Below are 19198 nucleotides of genomic sequence, written 5' to 3' on the forward strand. Positions count from 1 at the left end.
AACAAAGAGCCTGTGGTCCTCGAGAAATTGACCAAAGTAAACATAAACAAACCTCAGAAATTAATATTGGCACGTGCGCTCGTTCGATGGCCATTCTCAATCGTCAAACATTAAGTGAGAAGATAATCAGCTCCTCGCTCCCACTCTCTACATGGAACTAAATCTCGCGCAAAGGGCTTAACCAAATTAAAACCTAAGGACATCCTTTTACTGAACTCTAACTTTTGGCCCTAAAAGGGAGTAATAGAAATCATATTGATTCGATTTTCAAAGATTCCTACCATCCAGAAGGGAGAGGAGCAAAAACTTTAAAATTCAAGAGCCAAAGCCCGGACACACAATAGATCAGGATTTTCTGGCTTACTTTTCTCGCGCACAGTTAGCCGGCTACAGTTGCTATTCGAATTCTTTTACCGCCAGTTCAATACGCAATATGAAAAAAAAGGGAAATCAAATAGTGAATTGAAGGTGAATTGAAGTGAGTGTGATTCCTGGGCTGCTGCAGGCCGTATACAGTTCACGGCAACCAGTTGTTGCCCTGGCAAACTCACGCCCGGCTGAACCAGAATTTTCATTTCGACCTCACTCAATAATTAGAAGTTCTCATCTGATATACCCCTTTAACCTTCTACGATTAAGTTTGTCATTGGGAAAGATATCTTTTTTTATTTTTACCTAAATCAACAAATAAAATAATTATCTTCATTTCATCTTCATTTCTTTAAATCAACTATTTAAACTTTCTTCTCTGGCCATTTCCTTTTCCTTATCACACCTTTACACAATTCCCTGTTCGTCGAGAATCCTCCCAAGGCGGTTCACGAATAATTCCTTGTTCGTCGAGAATCTCCGTAAGACGGTTCACGAACAATTCCTTGTTCATCGAGAATCGCGGAAGGCCGTTCACGAACAATTTCCCTGTTCGTCGAAAATCTCCGCAAGGCGATTCACGAACAACTCCTTGTTCATCTCAGAATCTCTATAACACAGTTCACAAGTAATTCCTAATCTTAATTAAATCTTCGAGAGCCGATTCCTCTTTGACTCCTTCAAAATTCCAACTATTTTCGAATCCATTTTCGAACTATGTTATTTCTTTTATTTTCTATATGTTAATACTCTCTTAACTATACAATCTAAATAAAAAGTAGAAGTAAAATTTTTTGGGACTAATTATTATTTTGTCTAACCTTGAATAATCTTCTCCCAATGACAATAGAGATGTAGAATAGAATGTTATATTGCGAATTCATAATTTACTTGACCGTGAAATATTTCATTAGTGCCTCACGGTAAACGCCGGGCTGCATTGCGGTGGCGGAATCGCCAGAACAAGCACTTAAGGGGAACAGCCTCACAAGCCACGCCGGAATTCCCCATCACGATAAGATCGATAGTATTTAGTAACCTCTCGCCCATTGACAACACACACCGTGACACTAACACACATTCACTCAGCAAAACCCCCTCGATCTCTGTACCTAGTTACTCCCCTATCTCTTCTCTAACGCCTTCCCCTCCTTCCCGGCACACTGTCCGAGTCCACCACTATTCTCTGCGTCACCTCAGCGATCTCCTACCCCGATTTACCCGAACTTCTCCTCCCCTTCGCCCTCACCTTTATTCGAGCGCGATCTCCGTCTCTCATACTTGTAAATTACCCTCCGATCCTTTATCCCCTTCCACCTCCTCAGAGTCCTCAGAGTTTCTCGAGATCCGGAGGAGTTTCGCAGATATCCCCCGACCTTGATGAGAGCTCCCTTGTCCTTTTGACTTTCCCTCAGAGTCCCCGTCGAACATCCTCCCCCAATCCACACCTGAACCTTCCCATCATGACCAACTAAGTTACTTTATATCCCCTCCTCGATTTCCCCATTCCATAAGGATCTATTTGCGTGGGTCCCGGTGATGTGGACCACGAAGAATTCCTTCATTATTTAACTACTGTCCCTCCTGACTCGATAATTCCTTGGTACCTCCCCTGGACATTTTACCGCTCGCCGTTCCATCCAAGCCCTGCTAAGGAAATTCCTCCAATCCACCATCCAATTCGGATGACCCTTGATCTTTATTCCCTCCTTAATCTAATCTTTAAATCCTTTCCTTACAGACTAAATAACGAAAAATCCACCAAAGCATTGTAAAATCCAGCCAGGATTTAGCTACCTTAAAACTCCTTTTAATTATTCCTGGCTGATGTCCTCCGTACTATTGTAACACCCGCGAAATTACACATTCACAACACACAATAAAAACATTTTTTTTGAAACGCGTTATGATCTGAATAAATTTTGATTTATGGTGAAGGATAAATTTATTTACATTTTCCCATTCATTTCCATTCATTTCCGAAATCGCACAAGATCCCGTCCCGTGTAAAAGAGATTCGATTTTCTCACCAAAAAGGACAAACGAGCGTAACGGCCTAAGACACTCACGGAGTTAAAGGGACCATTCTGGTCACTGACCTGTGTCAGGCCCCAGGACAGTGCGCTCACCCATACACACGCCCGATCCATACACACGCCCGAAAAGTGTGTCACCGGGTAAGTAGGTTACGTTCTTCCAGATGGCCGACCTCTCAAGGGTCTGGATATAACAATAAACTAACCTGGATTTACCACAACAATACTCACAATAATTTCCAATTTCGACTCGGTGATTTAGCGATCGGTCATGTACAATGTGTTACATAATTCTAAATTAAAGATAATTAAAAATTGACAAATAACAGCCAATAAGGCGCTCTGATGAGCAATACTTCTATTTCATTTAATATGTAGCATATTTAAAAATATTAAAATATTTGTGATTTCCGCGCAATAATTCTATCCATCTTTATTTTAACTTAAGATTTATAACTTGTGGATTTATGATATTAGTATACTGTAGTATAAACATTAGAATTATTCGAGAAAATGTGCTCGCCAGATTACTGCATCGTTGTATCTGTGCATCGATTATGAAATGGTTTATATAACTTATATGTTATTTAATATTATTTATAATGCACATAATATCATACATATCTATAAAACGTTGTCAGTATTTGGTGATCTTCCGAAATGATAGACCGAAATGTGTGCAAATATTATACATTATCAGCTATATAATAAGTGGAGATAGAGCAATAAGTATAGTTCATTTATACAATTGCATACTTTTGTAAACATTAATAATATAATTTAAATATATAGTAAATCATTAAATATAAAGATAAAATATAACTATATACTTATTCCGAATGATGTAAAAAATCATGCATGATAACTGTTATAAATTCAATATAATTATATTATTATACTTATATATTCACAAATAATTATAGAGGATATTACTCGCGTTTCCTCTTTCACTCATAAATTTTACAATCAGTTTGTAATTATTGGTTATATATAATGTCAAAAATTAATTATATTTCCATGTTGAAAAAAATATTGTTTATACATATATATATATAATCGCAATTATTAGGTTTCGCTTCCATTACTCAAAAACACAAATTAATATATCATTATATTACGTTGTTTACAATATAAAAACGGATGTGATATTTCTTAATAATCAAAATTTTATGGAAGATAAGATTAAAAAATTTCTTTTATCTTCATTGATAAATCTAATATTAAGATTAAACTTAAAAATAACAGAATCAATTTAGAAAATTCTAGAAATAATTTTTTTACATTAAGATTTAATTTAAATCGTTTGGAAAATAAGATAATTATTAATTTAATTATATCGGCTAAATAGTATCGACTGGACTCAGTAAGGCATCTTCCATGTTCTTTCTTAATGCTGTAATATTTTCTAGACAAAATTTGAAATTTGGTCTCGCATCCGCTGCACTCCAGCAACGTAGCATCAACTGGTACAATGGTGACGGACAGTTAAGAGTCATCGGCAACCTGCCTCCATCACGTACATAATTTATCACTTCTTCATTAGTCTTGGCACTATAAGGTTGCTCACCCAACGATGTAATTTCCCACATTAATATTCCAAATGACCAAACATCGCTTTGAGAAGTAAATATTCCCATTATCAAAGATTCGGGTGCCATCCAGCGAATAGGAAACAAATCTTCTCCTTTCTAAAACATGATTTAAACAAAAATTTAATTTTCTGATTTAAGTTGTTCATTTTTAGAATGTGTGCAAAATGAAAAACGTTAATTTATCTCTTGCTATATATAAATAAAAACTACTTATATTCTATATTACTTCAAAAAATGCACGATACTATTATGATAAAAAAATAGAATGTATTTTTAGAAGAATTCATTTTTTAATTATTAACTTTTTCCATAATTGATATTACCACGCGATAATAATCATCCTTGTAGTATCTCTAGCTAGTCCAAAGTCTCCAATTTTGATGACACGATTCTCTCGATTCCTCGAAGATACTAAACAATTGCGACACGCTAGATCTCTATGTACGAAACGCAACTCTTCCAAGTAGCAACAACCTCGCGCAACATCTTCGCACATGGCGAGCAAATCTTGCAAAACGCAGAGCAAGCGAATCTGACGCTTGCAAAATTTCGACATTCTCTCAAATATTTTAACAGATCTCCAGTTTCCATCAATTCCAACACTAGCAACGGAGAATCTCCATCTAAACAAACGGCCAACAATCTTAATATATGTTTGTGTTGAAAATGATTCATAAGCTTGGCTTCCTTTAAGAATTTCTCTTTCTCACGGGAGTAGCATCTTTTCGAAGCGTTTTTTATTGCAACGGACATCTCTATGCCCGATTTTTCTAAATCCTTCACCTTTCCTTGATACACCTGTGAAATATTTCACACAAATTTATATACGTACTTTATTAGAAAATGTATAGTTTAATGTCAAGTAGTATTATATTTTACTTTATATTAAATAATTCAATGAAAAATATATAATAAAGTGCATGCTTGTTGTCTCGTGTAAATTTTATATCACTTGTAATCTATTAAAAAAATTTATGTAATATATATCTTTATTAGAAAATACGTATCTGTTTTGTTAATTCAAAAATTAATTTGAAATATTGCTTGAAAACATTAATTTTTTACCATTCCGAATGCGCCGCTACCAAGATGTTTTGTGAATGTAATTTGATTTCGTGCGATTTTAGTTATCGCATATTCGTCCGGGTTATAATGAAATATAGACACACGACTGTAAATCATATTGACTTGAGTGTTTCGGCAAGGTACTTCATGTAGAATCGCCAATTCTACATCGGCCGTTGTTGAAGTCAAAAATTGTTCATTATTATCTTTGCGTTGACGATATACTGTTGTAAAATTTCGAGTTAATTATATAATAATATGTATTATAAAATCCACTGTTTTTTAGTAAATTTATTTGTTTAGTTTTATATACGTAAATTACTATTTTAGTAAAGTTTTAGATATTATATCAGATATATATGTATAATCTACTAATTAAAGTCGATACCTAAATCAAATATACTTACAATAATTAATGTAGCAGATGCAGATTATAGTAACTATAACGATAAAACTTAACATGAATAATAAGTAATATTCTTTCGCTATTATTCCAGGAGTGCTCGCAATATCTATATTAAGCAAAAATATAATTTTAATATCTTCGTCTGTGTATGTTTTTACAAATTTAATTTTACTTATAACTTTAATACAAAATATAATTTTTTTAATTTTAGGGATATTCATATCTAAAAAAATTAGAACAATATCAATGCAGCACAGAATATTACAATTACTTTGTAACAATATTGCAATATTACAAATATATTCTCACTTCATTTACGAATACGATATTAATCTTCAAAGATAATATATGTTCTTATTAAGAATAGATACTATTGTGTCTATTATTATATTTTTTTATGCATTTTTATGCACTTTCACATGTAAATAAATACAAGGTGAATTTTTTATTTTCAGACATCGAAATATCTCAAGAAATACGCATCGTACGAAAAAATGTCCGTAATAAAAACTTTATTTTCTAGGGGGGAAAAACCGACCCCGCGAAAATTAAGTTTCCCTCCATCCCAATAATTTGCAATATTGCATTGATTCAATGAAATTATTCTTCAATATATCTGCAATCTTATTGTGCTGTATGGGTATTTTCATTTGCTTATCACGTTTGCTACCACTTGTTGAAAAAGTAAATCTTTCATCAGCCAGCCATATAAAATTTTCCTCGTATTCGAGGTATTTCAATATCAAGCGAAACTTGTATAAAGTTCCCGATTGTAAATTTTCGACATTGTATATTACTTCACTGTTATTCATTTTAATATAATTCATTTTAATATAATTCATTGTTTGCCACTTTTCTGCTATAATATCTTTGTACTCTAGTATACAAAAGATCGTCAGATTAATGTTTGAAATCCACGAAATGTTCATGCTATTTATGTTGACCTCGCTCAAAGTAATATTGTTTGGTTCTGAATATATGTGAACGAAGTTGCTTAAACTATCGTTGTAGAAATCGCTGAAATTATTTGAATATACACGTACGTATATCAAGTAATCTTGTACTGGTAGCGATAAGTTAATCTTTGTGAAAAATCTACCGTCTGCCTTACGTTTCGGCATATTGATAAATTGTTTGCTCTTTGTGTTGCGTGCCGTTCACTAATGTAACTGACATCCAACGCACTTCGTATGTCACGGTCACGCAATTCACTTTCTTGAGTGGCATCCAATGAACTACTGCTATAGTAGACGTCAAAGCTAAAACACTTATGTTTTCTGGTGCATCAAACTTACCGGAATTAGTTTTTATTGGTATCACATTCGAATCAAATGGATTTATTGATAATTGATCAAAGTAAAAATTGCTTAAAGTAAACTTCAACTGGTACTCTGTACACGATGTTAAGTTCTGAATCTCGTAATATCGCTCGAATGTCACATATCGTAGCACATTGAATTTCTCAGACTTGTTGAGATTGTTGTCTAAACAGCTTACAGAGATAGTATATATAGTAGTTGGTAAATTATATTTTTTGCATCCACTCTTTACAACCGGTTCCGGAAGATTCACAATGATGCTGTTTGGTGTTGCATTCACATTCTCAAAATTATAAACTTTCTCGTCAGGTGTCAGGCATCTCATTGGAGGATATGGTTGTAGAGATTTATCAAAAGCGTGAATTTCACGAACCAATTTATGTGAGCTTATTATTATCTTTTCAACATATTCGGCTGCATTTACGCTCTTGAGACTTGCATATTTCTTTTTCAAAACATAGAGAGAAAATTCATCCCAATAATCACTTGTTAAAATGTAAATGTTTTTTTTGTCAATCGTCATAGATTTGAAACTGGAGGTGATATCACTTATGTTTTCCTTGTATAAAATCGTATTGCACATAGAAATGTTAATGTCTGTCACAAATGTGTAATCATTACTTAACCAGTAAATTAACGGCACCTCATTATTCATATTATCAATTATCATATTATGAAAAGGATCTGGAATATAATCTATAATATAATCAAATAGGCATTTATTTATCTGAACAATTTGCTCGACTTTTCCATCCAGATGATACTTCATCATTCGATGAAACTTCCTCATACGATATTTTTTATTTATCAATTTGTATGATTCGTGAATATATAAAATTCTAAAAAATATGTAATTATTTTACTCATTATAAAACATTATTTTAACAAAAACAGAAACTTATATGTAATGAAAATTCGAAATTCTTCTAATTATATAATAACTTATTATTTTTTTTTACTTATGATCTTAATTATAAAACCACGTAAAATTATAGAAAAATTATAAATATGCATAAATCTTTAATGGAAAATTATTTTTTCAGGTGAACGGTAGTAAACGTACCCCATAGACGGTGATACACTTAAACGGAGAATATCATTTTTTGATTTGTAAATCTCATCAAATTTAATTATGCCATTTTCCCACATTGTTAAGTCGAACTTTATAATATAAGAGTAGTCTTTTATATAGGCTATATATAGATTTCTTGCTACCCAGTCAATGCTGAGACTATATGCATAATTATCAAAGCTAGCTATTTTTGTGATATTATTTTCATTAATCTTCAATGTCATTAGGTCTCTTTCTGTTAGCCAATAAATTCTATGTTCCTGTATCGAATAGGCGACATAGGTTACTGATCTGAAAAAAAAGAGCTATATCCTATTACTGATTTGAAAAAAAGGAACTATAATTGTATAGTAAAAAATTATATTTGAGATTTCCAATTTTATAGTTATTATTGCTATAATGTTGATAATAATAAACTTGTGCATAATAATAATAACCTTAATTTTATACTTAGTATTAAAAATAATTTATGATAATAGAACTATTTTTTTTATCTGTACGTTTTTTATACGAACCCTGATATTAAGGTATTATTAATTCTTAAATCCACGTCCAATATTTTCATATCTAGATCAGTTCTGAGTAAAAATTTAGGTATTGGATTTTCATGCGTAGTCGACACATTGATTAAATCCGTGTAAGGACCAGCAACAATTTTAGTATGCGCACGTACTCGAAAATAATATGTCGTGTTAGATGTTAAATTATGCACCGTGTGCTCCAATTTTATAGTTGTGATATTTTTATCATCGCAGATTTGAATCTCTTTTAAGTCCTCAATGAAAAAACATTGCACTGTGTATCCCTGTATTATTTCATCGGTAAATTCAGGTTGGTTCCATCTGTAAAAACATAAAATTTTAGTCATTTTACAATTATCAAAATTATAACAGAATTAAAATTTTGATATATTTATATGTCGAATTTAAGAAAAAGAGAGAAAAATAAAAGAATACAAATTGGGAATTTAGATTGCTTACCTCAATGTCACAAAAATGTCGTTTACTTTTTCTGTAAATTGACTGTCGGATTGTACAAATGCTCTGAGAGATGTTGGCTTGCTTTCTAGAGATTTTAAGAGCATACGTATTAATTATATATATTATAATTATATATAAGATTAAGTGAATTATCTCAGAAAAAAACAATATAATGTGAAAATAAAGGAATAAATGTAAACTACAAAAAAATAAATGTAAACTACAGAATACGGAAATTAGCACAGTATTGACCTTTAAAAAATAATATAAGAATTTTTTGTGTCATTTAAGATTTAGAAAAGTAATCGTTAATTCATGGCAAAAACGAATAAATAACATTTAATAAAATGACAAGTATTTTTCGATAAATTCCTATAGTTTAAGAAATCAGAGGTATAATATTTGTGACTGCTTTAGAACAGAGTATCAAATTAATAAAATTGACTTTAAATTATGACAATTTTTATGTATACTGTAATATATATATTATGCTTTTTTTATTTCTTTTTTGGACGGAATAGAATTTATATTCTTCTTACTACTGGAAAATATTTTTGATTTCCATTCTCTCTTGAATTTAAATTATATTTACACTTTTTCGTCATAGATTTTGTTATTAATGTTTTATGCATTTTTTTGCAACTTACCGATAGATTCTGGGGTGATAGAAATATTTGCAAATGCAACCTCAACCTCGAATTCTCGTTCTTTTCTCACAGTCATACTATCAGAATAACTCCTTTCAGATTTGAAATTAAGTATATGATGATCACTTTTCTCGGACATTGAAATATCCTTCCATAAAGTATAACATATGAAAAGAATTAAGTGAATATTATATCGTTGAAGGTTGTTTATATTAGTAAATTATATAAATTATAAAATTATAAAATTATAAAATTATAAAATTATAAAATTAAACGAAAAATTGCCATTTGTTTTTTGTTTGCTTAATAATACCGGTATATACCATTCCTAAATAATATAAATTGAATGTGATGTAGTTTTATTCATATCGTAAAATCTATTTTTTTTTATTTTTTGAAGGCATCTTATATATCTAACATATCTCATGTCAAAAATAAAATCAATCAAAAGGCTAACGAGAGTCAATGAAGAATCATAACAGCTTTTAGTACAGCAAGTAGTACAAGCGAAAGTGTAGTTCTTTGCAATTATTAAAACAATTTTGTCGAACGATTTGATTCTTTCTCATGATAGGTTAGTTAACTCTTCTCAATTTTACCAATTTTAACAATTTTACGTAAATCAAATTTCTTTTCAAAAATTTGCCATTATTACTAAAGTTTTATTAATGTTTGTACTTCAAAAATAAAAAGGTTTCAAAAATAAAAATTTCGTTTCTTTACAGTTATTAAATATTAGTCATAAAATTATATAAATTCTTTTATTTATAACTTTTTCAAGTTTTTTTTCAAATATTGTTATATTCTTAATACAAACAGATTCTAGAAATGATAGTATGAATCGATAGTATAAACCGATAATCCATAAAAATATGTGGATATAATTGTATATAAATGGACATATATACAATGAAAATTAATATAAATTCGAGTGATTATTATTGAATATATTGTCGAAATGATGCTAACTTTCTAAATTAATTTCATAAAATAAAATTTACATTAGTATAAAGCTTACTATATATCAATAAATATGATATATATATATATATATATATATATATATAAGAAAATAAATAAATTTTAAAAATTGAAGAAAAATAACATAAAAATCTGTTGAAGCGCCATCGTATGTATATATTAATGTAGCAAATAGTAGACACAAAACTTCAATAATTTAATTGAATTGTCTTTTTTTAATCTTATCCTATTATAGGTAGAATATATAATTTATTACCATTCATTTTTAGTTACACTACTGCAATAACATTCAATTGTTTCTTAATCAAGCGAAAATATCTTTTACCTGCGTGAAATTTAAATCCGGATACATGTAAACATTTTCTTCCCGGAGGCTATTTGAAGTGATATAATCCTTCGGCGTAATAGTTGCTTTTGTCAGTATTAAACCTTTCAATAAAATACATAAAATTGTTCCAAACATAATTTGCATTTTTCGTAAACGTTTGCACTCAATCGGTTTCCGATAAATCCTCAATTAGTTATTTTTCTCACATCTACTAGTTATGATGTGTTAATCGAATTGATATTATTTCATATATATATACATATATTTTCATTAAATTCATATATATACATATATTTTCATTAAATTCCTTAAAACTCAGTTTTAACGAATCGCAAGTTATTATCTTTTAAAATTATGTTTTTAGATTTCTCTTTATGATCGCAATCACAGTATATACTTTAAGATTAAATTAGAGAATTCTTAGTAAGTAAATAGTTTCTATTTTTGTTGTAGGAGAACAAATGACAATGCAAAATGATACATATTCATTGGAATGTATCACGAATATAAGAATATAATTATTATCAGCTTTTCGTTTTCATTAATATTGTAGTAGAAAAACATCGATAAAAAGATAACCACAATCAAATTACAAACGATTAAAGAAGTTATAGAATTATAGATTTTGTAACATTTTCAGTCATATTCAAGCACACGCAGAGTGTATTCGAATTCATTTAAGTATTTACTATATCTTTGATTTTGTTAAATATATAATTATGACGATTCGTTCGTACGATTGTGTTACTATATACAATTGTGTTACTACGTATGCTTTTCAAAATCCACTATTTGTACACAATTTTTTGTAATATTCATATGATGCAGTTTGAATCAAACGATAAGTAACGCGGTAGTGTGTTTCGCTAGCGATCACAATAGTAACTGGCTTCGAATGATTAATCTGTTGCCATGACGTCTTATTAGCTTCATTCCGCTTGTAATTTATTTTTTCCACTCGCGGAGATTGATATCAAATGGACAGTTAACCTTTAATTATCAATTGTTAATAGACGACGTAACACAACGTTTTATGACACGTGGCTGTCGTCAATAAATAATTTAAAATATGCTATGATGCCCGAGGTAGCACACATTCATTTTATATATGTTTCTTAAACATTATTCAATATTTTTTAATCGTAAGACATTAATAGGTAACGTTTTTAAAACCATAGTTAACAAAACATATTTTTCACTTTTTTAATATAGACAAAATAAAAACTAATTTTTGTTAATTTCAAATTATATATACATATATACATATATATATATATATACATACATAAATATATATATATATATATACAGGGTCTACCAAAAGTGTGGAAACCCCTAAATATCTCGGAAAATATACGTTTTACAGAAAAGTGTTTCCAACAAAAGTTGTAGGGTTTAAGAAGATCTATATACTGATTCTATCAGTTTGACCTTGGATGGCGTCGTCAAGGTCAGGTCAAGGTCACATTGACTTTTTTAAATGACACCCCCTACATTTGATTGCATATTCTTATAGCTTAATTCAAGAGCTTTCCAAAACACTATAATAATGTTCATTTTTATTAAGTACTTTGCGAGTTATGAGGGTTGAAATAATTTCTTAATTTTACATAAACCATAAAATATCTAGTAAACCATTCATTTTTCGATTATCTTACCTTCATACTTTTATGTACAAATTAATGAGAGGAATCAATTGGTGTAAAGAAAACACATAGTTGTTTCTAAGAAAAAATATGTAATTTGCAATTAACAATTCCATATTTTTTCTTAAAAACAACTGTATGTTTTCTTTACACCAATTGATTCCTTTCATTATTTTGTACATAAAAGTATGAAGGTAAGATAATCGAAAAATGAATGGTTTACTAGATATTTTATGGTTTATGTAAAATTAAGAAATTATTTCAACCCTCATAACTCGCAAAGTACTTAATAAAAATGAACATTATTATAGTGTTTTGGAAAGCTCTTGAATTAAGCTATAAGAATATGCAATCAAATGTAGGGGGTGTCATTTAAAAAAGTCAATGTGACCTTGACCTGACCTTGACGACGCCATCCAAGGTCAAACTGATAGAATCAGTATATAGATCTTCTTAAACCCTACAACTTTTGTTGGAAACACTTTTCTGTAAAACGTATATTTTCCGAGATATTTAGGGGTTTCCACACTTTTGGTAGACCCTGTATATATATATATATATATATATATATATATATATATATAATTATTACGAAAACTATATTAATTTTTATTATAATATCCAACACAGTATCAAGTCGTCTAAAAGTACTACTAAAACTGAATATTTTTTTTGTCACAGACATCTATTACTGACATCGTTAAGTCAACGAAAAGATGGCTAAAAGTCGTCTCATGATCCAAATTCAGTGACCTTTTAGTCTTGTCCATATGTTGACTAAAAGATGACTTGATTCATTCTATATAGATTATCGACACCCGGTAGCAGAAATACTTCAATATACACAATAAATGGACTAATTCTCTAATTTATCCGCTTATTTTCTAATAATCTGTTTAATATTCTGAATCTCAATAAGGAATCCAGATTATTAATAAATTATATAAATAAATATATATAAATAATTTATTTTAAATTCAATTTGTCAGAAATTAAACTGATAAACAGTAATGTCAGGAAAAAGATGCGACTCACATGCATACAATGCGTACATTCGTATGTGGCTCTCTCTAATTGATGCGTGCGAGCTGTATCCTCTTTCTGGCATTACTGCTCGTAAAAGGCAAAAATATGCTTCAAATTTTATATTAATTACTAATTCTTTATATACATTTCGTAATAAATATTAAATACGAAAAAGGTTAAGAGTGGCTTGCCGCGTAGCGGCAAGCGAAGATACACGTGCCAAATACTATTATTGTCTCTTTATGTCCTCTTTTTCGACAAAGCGAAAAGATGTCTTCATAGACATCTTTTCGTTTTATCAAAAATATAACTTAAAAAAGACATCTTTTCGTTACCTTTTAATATAATATGCTATGTGGGATGCTATTGTTTGTATATTATGGTATTGCTATCATTTGCTCGATGACATTCGAGCAGTAAAGTTTAGAAATTTTCCCCGATCTGTGCCGTAAAGTAATATTCTCTATTCTCTCTCTCTCTAGGGGTAGTTTAGAGTTATTTATATTGCGATATTTCGCAATATTTTGCGATATTTATGGGCGCACTGTAATATTAATTATCTACGGATAGTATAGATTTAATTACAATGCTATATTTTGCGATATTTTGCGATATCTTGGGATGCAGAGTATTATTTTGTATTTAGAGGTAGTTTAGGTTTATTTATATTGCGATATTTTGCGATATTTGTGGGTGTAATATTGTGCAGTGTAATATTAATTATCTACGGATAATATAGGCTTAATTACAATGCGATATCTTGGAACGCAAAGTATTATTCTGTATCTAGGGATAATTTAGATTTATTTATATTGCGATATTTTGCGATATTTTGTGGCGCAGTTTTATATTGTCTAAAGAAAATATCTAAAATAGTGATGCGAAATACTATGTTAATTAATTGAAAAATAAATAATCGTTTAATTAATCTATAAATTCGAAAACTTCTACAATTTAATATTTTCATATATACGTATGTTATAACACGTAAAATATTTTGACAATTATCAGTAACACGATGTTCGTCTTTGACAATATAAACAATATAAACAATAGCGCAATTTTGTTTATATGTCACGGCTTCGTTATAATTCGCATGGTGACACTCGAGCAATAAAGTAATGGTTCGAAATGCTTCGCATATTATCAAATATTTTTTCTAAATACGGTTTAAATTAGTATCAAAACATAATTTGATATAATTATTAATAATTATAAATTAATTAACTTATGATAAAGGACATGAAACTGTATCGCAACGATAAATCTTTATTGCAATCATTAATTACTGCGAATAAAAATTGAAAAAGGGCACATAAAAGGGGATAAAGAAATTAATTTTATTATGATCTTTCAATTATTAATACTTATTATAATAATTTCTCTAACGATACTTATTAAAATTAAATAAATTTCGACAAATGCTTTAAATTTTCTTAATCGGCAATTATTCATAGAATATTTCAACGACGTTTTATGACTTACGATCATTCGCACAGTAACTTTGAACAATAAAGTAATGACGTTTCATGTATTATCAAATTCTCTCTCTACATAGTCAACCTTGGCGATATAAACAGTATCGCGGTAATATTTTTGACTTACGATCATTCCCTCAGTGGCCTTCGAACAGTGAGGTAGTGATGTGAAACGTCCCATATATTATCAAATTCTTTTTTTAACAATTATTTTGAACATTGCTTTATATAATAGATTTTCTCTTATCTTTTATATTTTTATTTATCGTTTATATTTGCGAATTAAAATTTATCTAGTATATTACAAAATTAATTATATATTATATTATTATATATTATATATTATATATTATATATTATATATAAAATTATATATAATATAATATAACCCTCCCATGGGGTACACCTTGTCGCGGTGGGAGGGCTTAGTACCTGAACGGTGCCTTGAGGTTTATCTCAAATTTTCAAATTTATGATAAATCTTAAGATGATTGAATGGGAAGCTACCCTTTCGCGTCGTCGGTGCCGTCAACGTGCCGCGGACGGCAAGCGCTTCGTCAACGCGTCGCGTTTTCGCGTCGTCACGTTTTCGCGGAACTTTTGGACTTTTTCATATAAAATCCCAATTTCATTTATTGTCACGAGTCTCTACTTCCGATGCCAATTAACTGGAATGTTCGAGTTTGCACACGTTGCTCTGTAACGTACACTCTTGCTTCGTGCTTCGTCAAGTGATTCGGCCTGAATTAGTTAAAACTCGATCGATTGCTCGGAATGGTCGTCAATGGGTCCCTTCTCTTTGCTCATCTACAGCCATACATACTGCGTGTGTTAACCCTGTCGAATACTAAATAAATTTATAAATTACGATTGCGAAAACAACGTGCTTTTTCCGCGTTTTTTTCGCGTTCTTAGACGAGATCGTTTTATTAAAAAAAGTCTTATCGTTATCCGTTAGGTAACGTTAATGAAAGTGGCTCGTATCGTCGAGAAGACGAAACGATTTTCATCATGGAGAATTATTTCTTATCGGTTCTTGTAAGATCCATTCGTCTAATTCGGTGCCCCGTTGAAAATTGGGGATTTTTATTGTAAGATTGAAATTAATCCCAGGTTTTCCTGGCAATTTCCGAAAGCAATAATTTCGGCAGTAATTCAATGAACGCCGTACGCTTCTTTAACGTTGAATTAATTTAAATAATATATACTTAGATGAGAGAAATGTATTTTTTCTTTTCTTCGTTAAAAATGTTCTGTCATGTTATTAGGATTGGTATTATTATTGTCTGTACCAGAAAGATTTAATAATAGATTGAATATGGATATAGCTATTGTGCATAAATTTCTATTTTTCTAAATTTCTATTTCAAATAATTTCATATTGTAATTAGCTTTTATTAACTTTTTTGATAAAAATGATTACGGACGAATATATTTTATTAATTAATAACTATTTACAGATATTGGATTTACAAGTATTAATAACTATTTATAATATAATTATTTACAGGTATTGTACATCGCCATTTTAGAATATTAGTTTTTATATATATGTATAATAAAATACATGCACAAATAATCGTATCCAAAATATTTTTATAATATTTATTAATATTATATATTATATATACGCGAAATTATACATGAATGTTACATTAAATGTGCGAATGCTTAAAAATTTCGAGACGAATCGAATGGGTACCCCTATATCAGCAAGATATTGATTAAAAAAAAAATTATTAATTTAAACGTTATAAGAATAAGAATCTAGAGAATTAATCTAGAATTAATTATATATTTTAATTATATATTTAAAATTATTTCATTTATTTTATTTTGTACACTATTCGAATTGAAATTTTTTAAATCTTGCTGTTATCGGGTTCGATTCGTCTCGCGCGCGCGAACGATACCCCAAATTGTGTTCGCACATTTAACACAAACTCCAATGATGTATTTCATTATTTAAAAATATAATCGTTTGTAATCACATTTCTATAAAAAAAATGGTTATATCCATTTAATTTTCAATAAAGAAATATATTTCTTAATAATGTAAGAACATGTTTTCTGACATAAATATCAATTGAATTGATGAATTGATAACGAAGGATAATTGTCGTTGATTTATTACTGAAATCATTGCTATCGGGAATAGTCTGGAATTCGTTCCTGTGAAGTTCTTGATGTTCAATGGATCATTTAACTTTTCTTCGCAGATTGATCTTGATTGAAATCTGATGTGGAAACAAGATGTTAATCGTTTTCCATTTTTAAGATCGCTCCTCTTTTTATCGGATATTATCGGTATGTCACTCGCGTATCTGCATTTGAATATTTTAAATATTATCAATTTATTTATTTGTCGTGTTTTATCGCAAATTTTAAATCGCGATTTATTTTATAAAAAATTCTCAAATATATCGGTCGGTGAATTGTATATTCGCAAACATTACAGACCTCAAATGTATGTCGAAATATCTTCGATTTTCTATATTTACGTGATAATAATTATATTATGCTCGTGTCTATTGAGAGGTACGATTATTATATTATAAAAATTATACGTATCGCGATCAAATATTGCGCATATTATCGAATGATTTATTCATCGCGTTTTCGCGTGAATTCAAATCGCAATTTATCTTATAAAGATTCGCAAATGACTCGGACAGTGAGTACTATATTTTAAACATTACAGACATCAAATTGTCTGTCGAAATATCTTCGCATCTATGTGATAATAATTATATCGCGCGCGATAATAATGTCTATCGAGGACGCTTCGATTATTATATTATAAAAGATATACATATCGCAATCCAATATTCCGAATATTATCGATTTATTTATTCGTCGCGTTTTTTCGGGAATTTTATATAAATCGCGATTTATCTTATAATTTAATATTATCTTATAATATAATCATTGACTTATACATCGAAGCTTTATCTATCTTTCCACGTCTTTGAATATTGTCTTTAATAATCTGCGCAAAATGCACTAGTAGTACAAATATCTTTTTTTATAATTAAAAAACGATCGATAACTTTATTAATGACTCTTTCGATCACGATTATTTACGTTACATAAAACTTATTAAATTTTATTATTGCATATCGATTATTAACGATAAATGTCACGTAATTAATCATCGCTAATCAAGCTTGTATGGACTATGTAAAAATTCTTAGTAAATTTTATATTATACATATGCTTTGGACATTTTGGCGTAATTCTGTGTAATAAGTTTTATTTTGTATTAAGTTTTAAATTATATTTTACATTAAATTTGTATTATAATTTAATATATTTTGTAATATATATATATATATATATATATATATATATATATATATTTGTAATGTAATTATTTTTATGTTACATAATTTAATATTTTGTAATGTGTTTTTTATGTAATTGCAAATTAATTGTAATTTACGTTGTATATATTATAATTATGTAATATACAGGGTGTTTCATTTTAATCCGACCACCTAAATTTCTCGGAACCTAAGCAAGATAGAGAAAAATGTTTTAGACAAAAGTTGTATGGTTTCAAGGGGGACATAAGATGGTGTCATTAGTTTGATCTTGAAGAGCCACCTGAAGGACACGCGAAGGTCAGCTCCAACTTTTTAAATGGGACACCCTATATGCTTTTGCATATTCTAGCTCATCTCAAGAACTTTCCAAAACACTATAATTAAGTTAGTTTTCATTAAGTACTTTTCGAGTTATGAGGCTTGAAATCATTTCTTAATTTTACATAAACCGTAAAATATCTTGTAAAATATTCATTTTTCGATTATTTTACTTTAATAATTTTATGTACAAAATAATGAGAGAAATCAATTGGTGTAAAGAAAACATATAGTTATTTCGAAGAAAAAATATGTAATTTGCAATTAACAATAACATATTTTTTTTTTAAACAACTATGTGTTTTCTTTACACCAATTGATTCCTCTCATTATTTTGTACATAAAATTATTAAGGTAAGATAATCGAAAAATGAATATTTTACTAGATATTTTACGGTTTATGTAAAATTAAGAAATGATTTCAAGCCTCATAACTCGAAAAGTACTCAATGAAGAAATATTTAATTATAGTGTTTTGGAAAGTTCTCGAGATAAGCTACACGAATATGTAATAAAAAATAGGGGGTTCCATTTCAGAAATTGACGATGATCTTCACGTGACTTTCAAATAACTTTCCCATGTCAAATCATTGCCACTGTCTGATGGCC

General features: G+C 29.4%; 1 protein-coding gene across 1 annotated transcript; it reads right to left on the reverse strand.

The window, feature by feature from the left end:
- Positions 1-3716: 3716 nt before the first annotated feature.
- Positions 3717-11040, reverse strand: LOC105247765 (proto-oncogene tyrosine-protein kinase ROS). The gene is given in 13 exon segments (XM_025411225.1): positions 3717-4093; positions 4321-4346; positions 4349-4511; positions 4513-4542; positions 4544-4795; positions 5063-5286; positions 5470-5574; positions 6764-7626; positions 7851-8150; positions 8375-8701; positions 8840-8924; positions 9487-9634; positions 10793-11040. Coding segments are annotated over 13 exon segments (3018 nt in total). The 5' UTR covers positions 10940-11040; the 3' UTR covers positions 3717-3745.
- Between the last annotated feature and the right edge of the window lie 8158 nt (positions 11041-19198).

This window comes from Camponotus floridanus, unplaced genomic scaffold (genome assembly GCF_003227725.1).
Source record: "Camponotus floridanus strain SB8 unplaced genomic scaffold, Cflo_v7.5 scaffold383, whole genome shotgun sequence".
NCBI lineage: Eukaryota > Metazoa > Arthropoda > Insecta > Hymenoptera > Formicidae > Camponotus > Camponotus floridanus.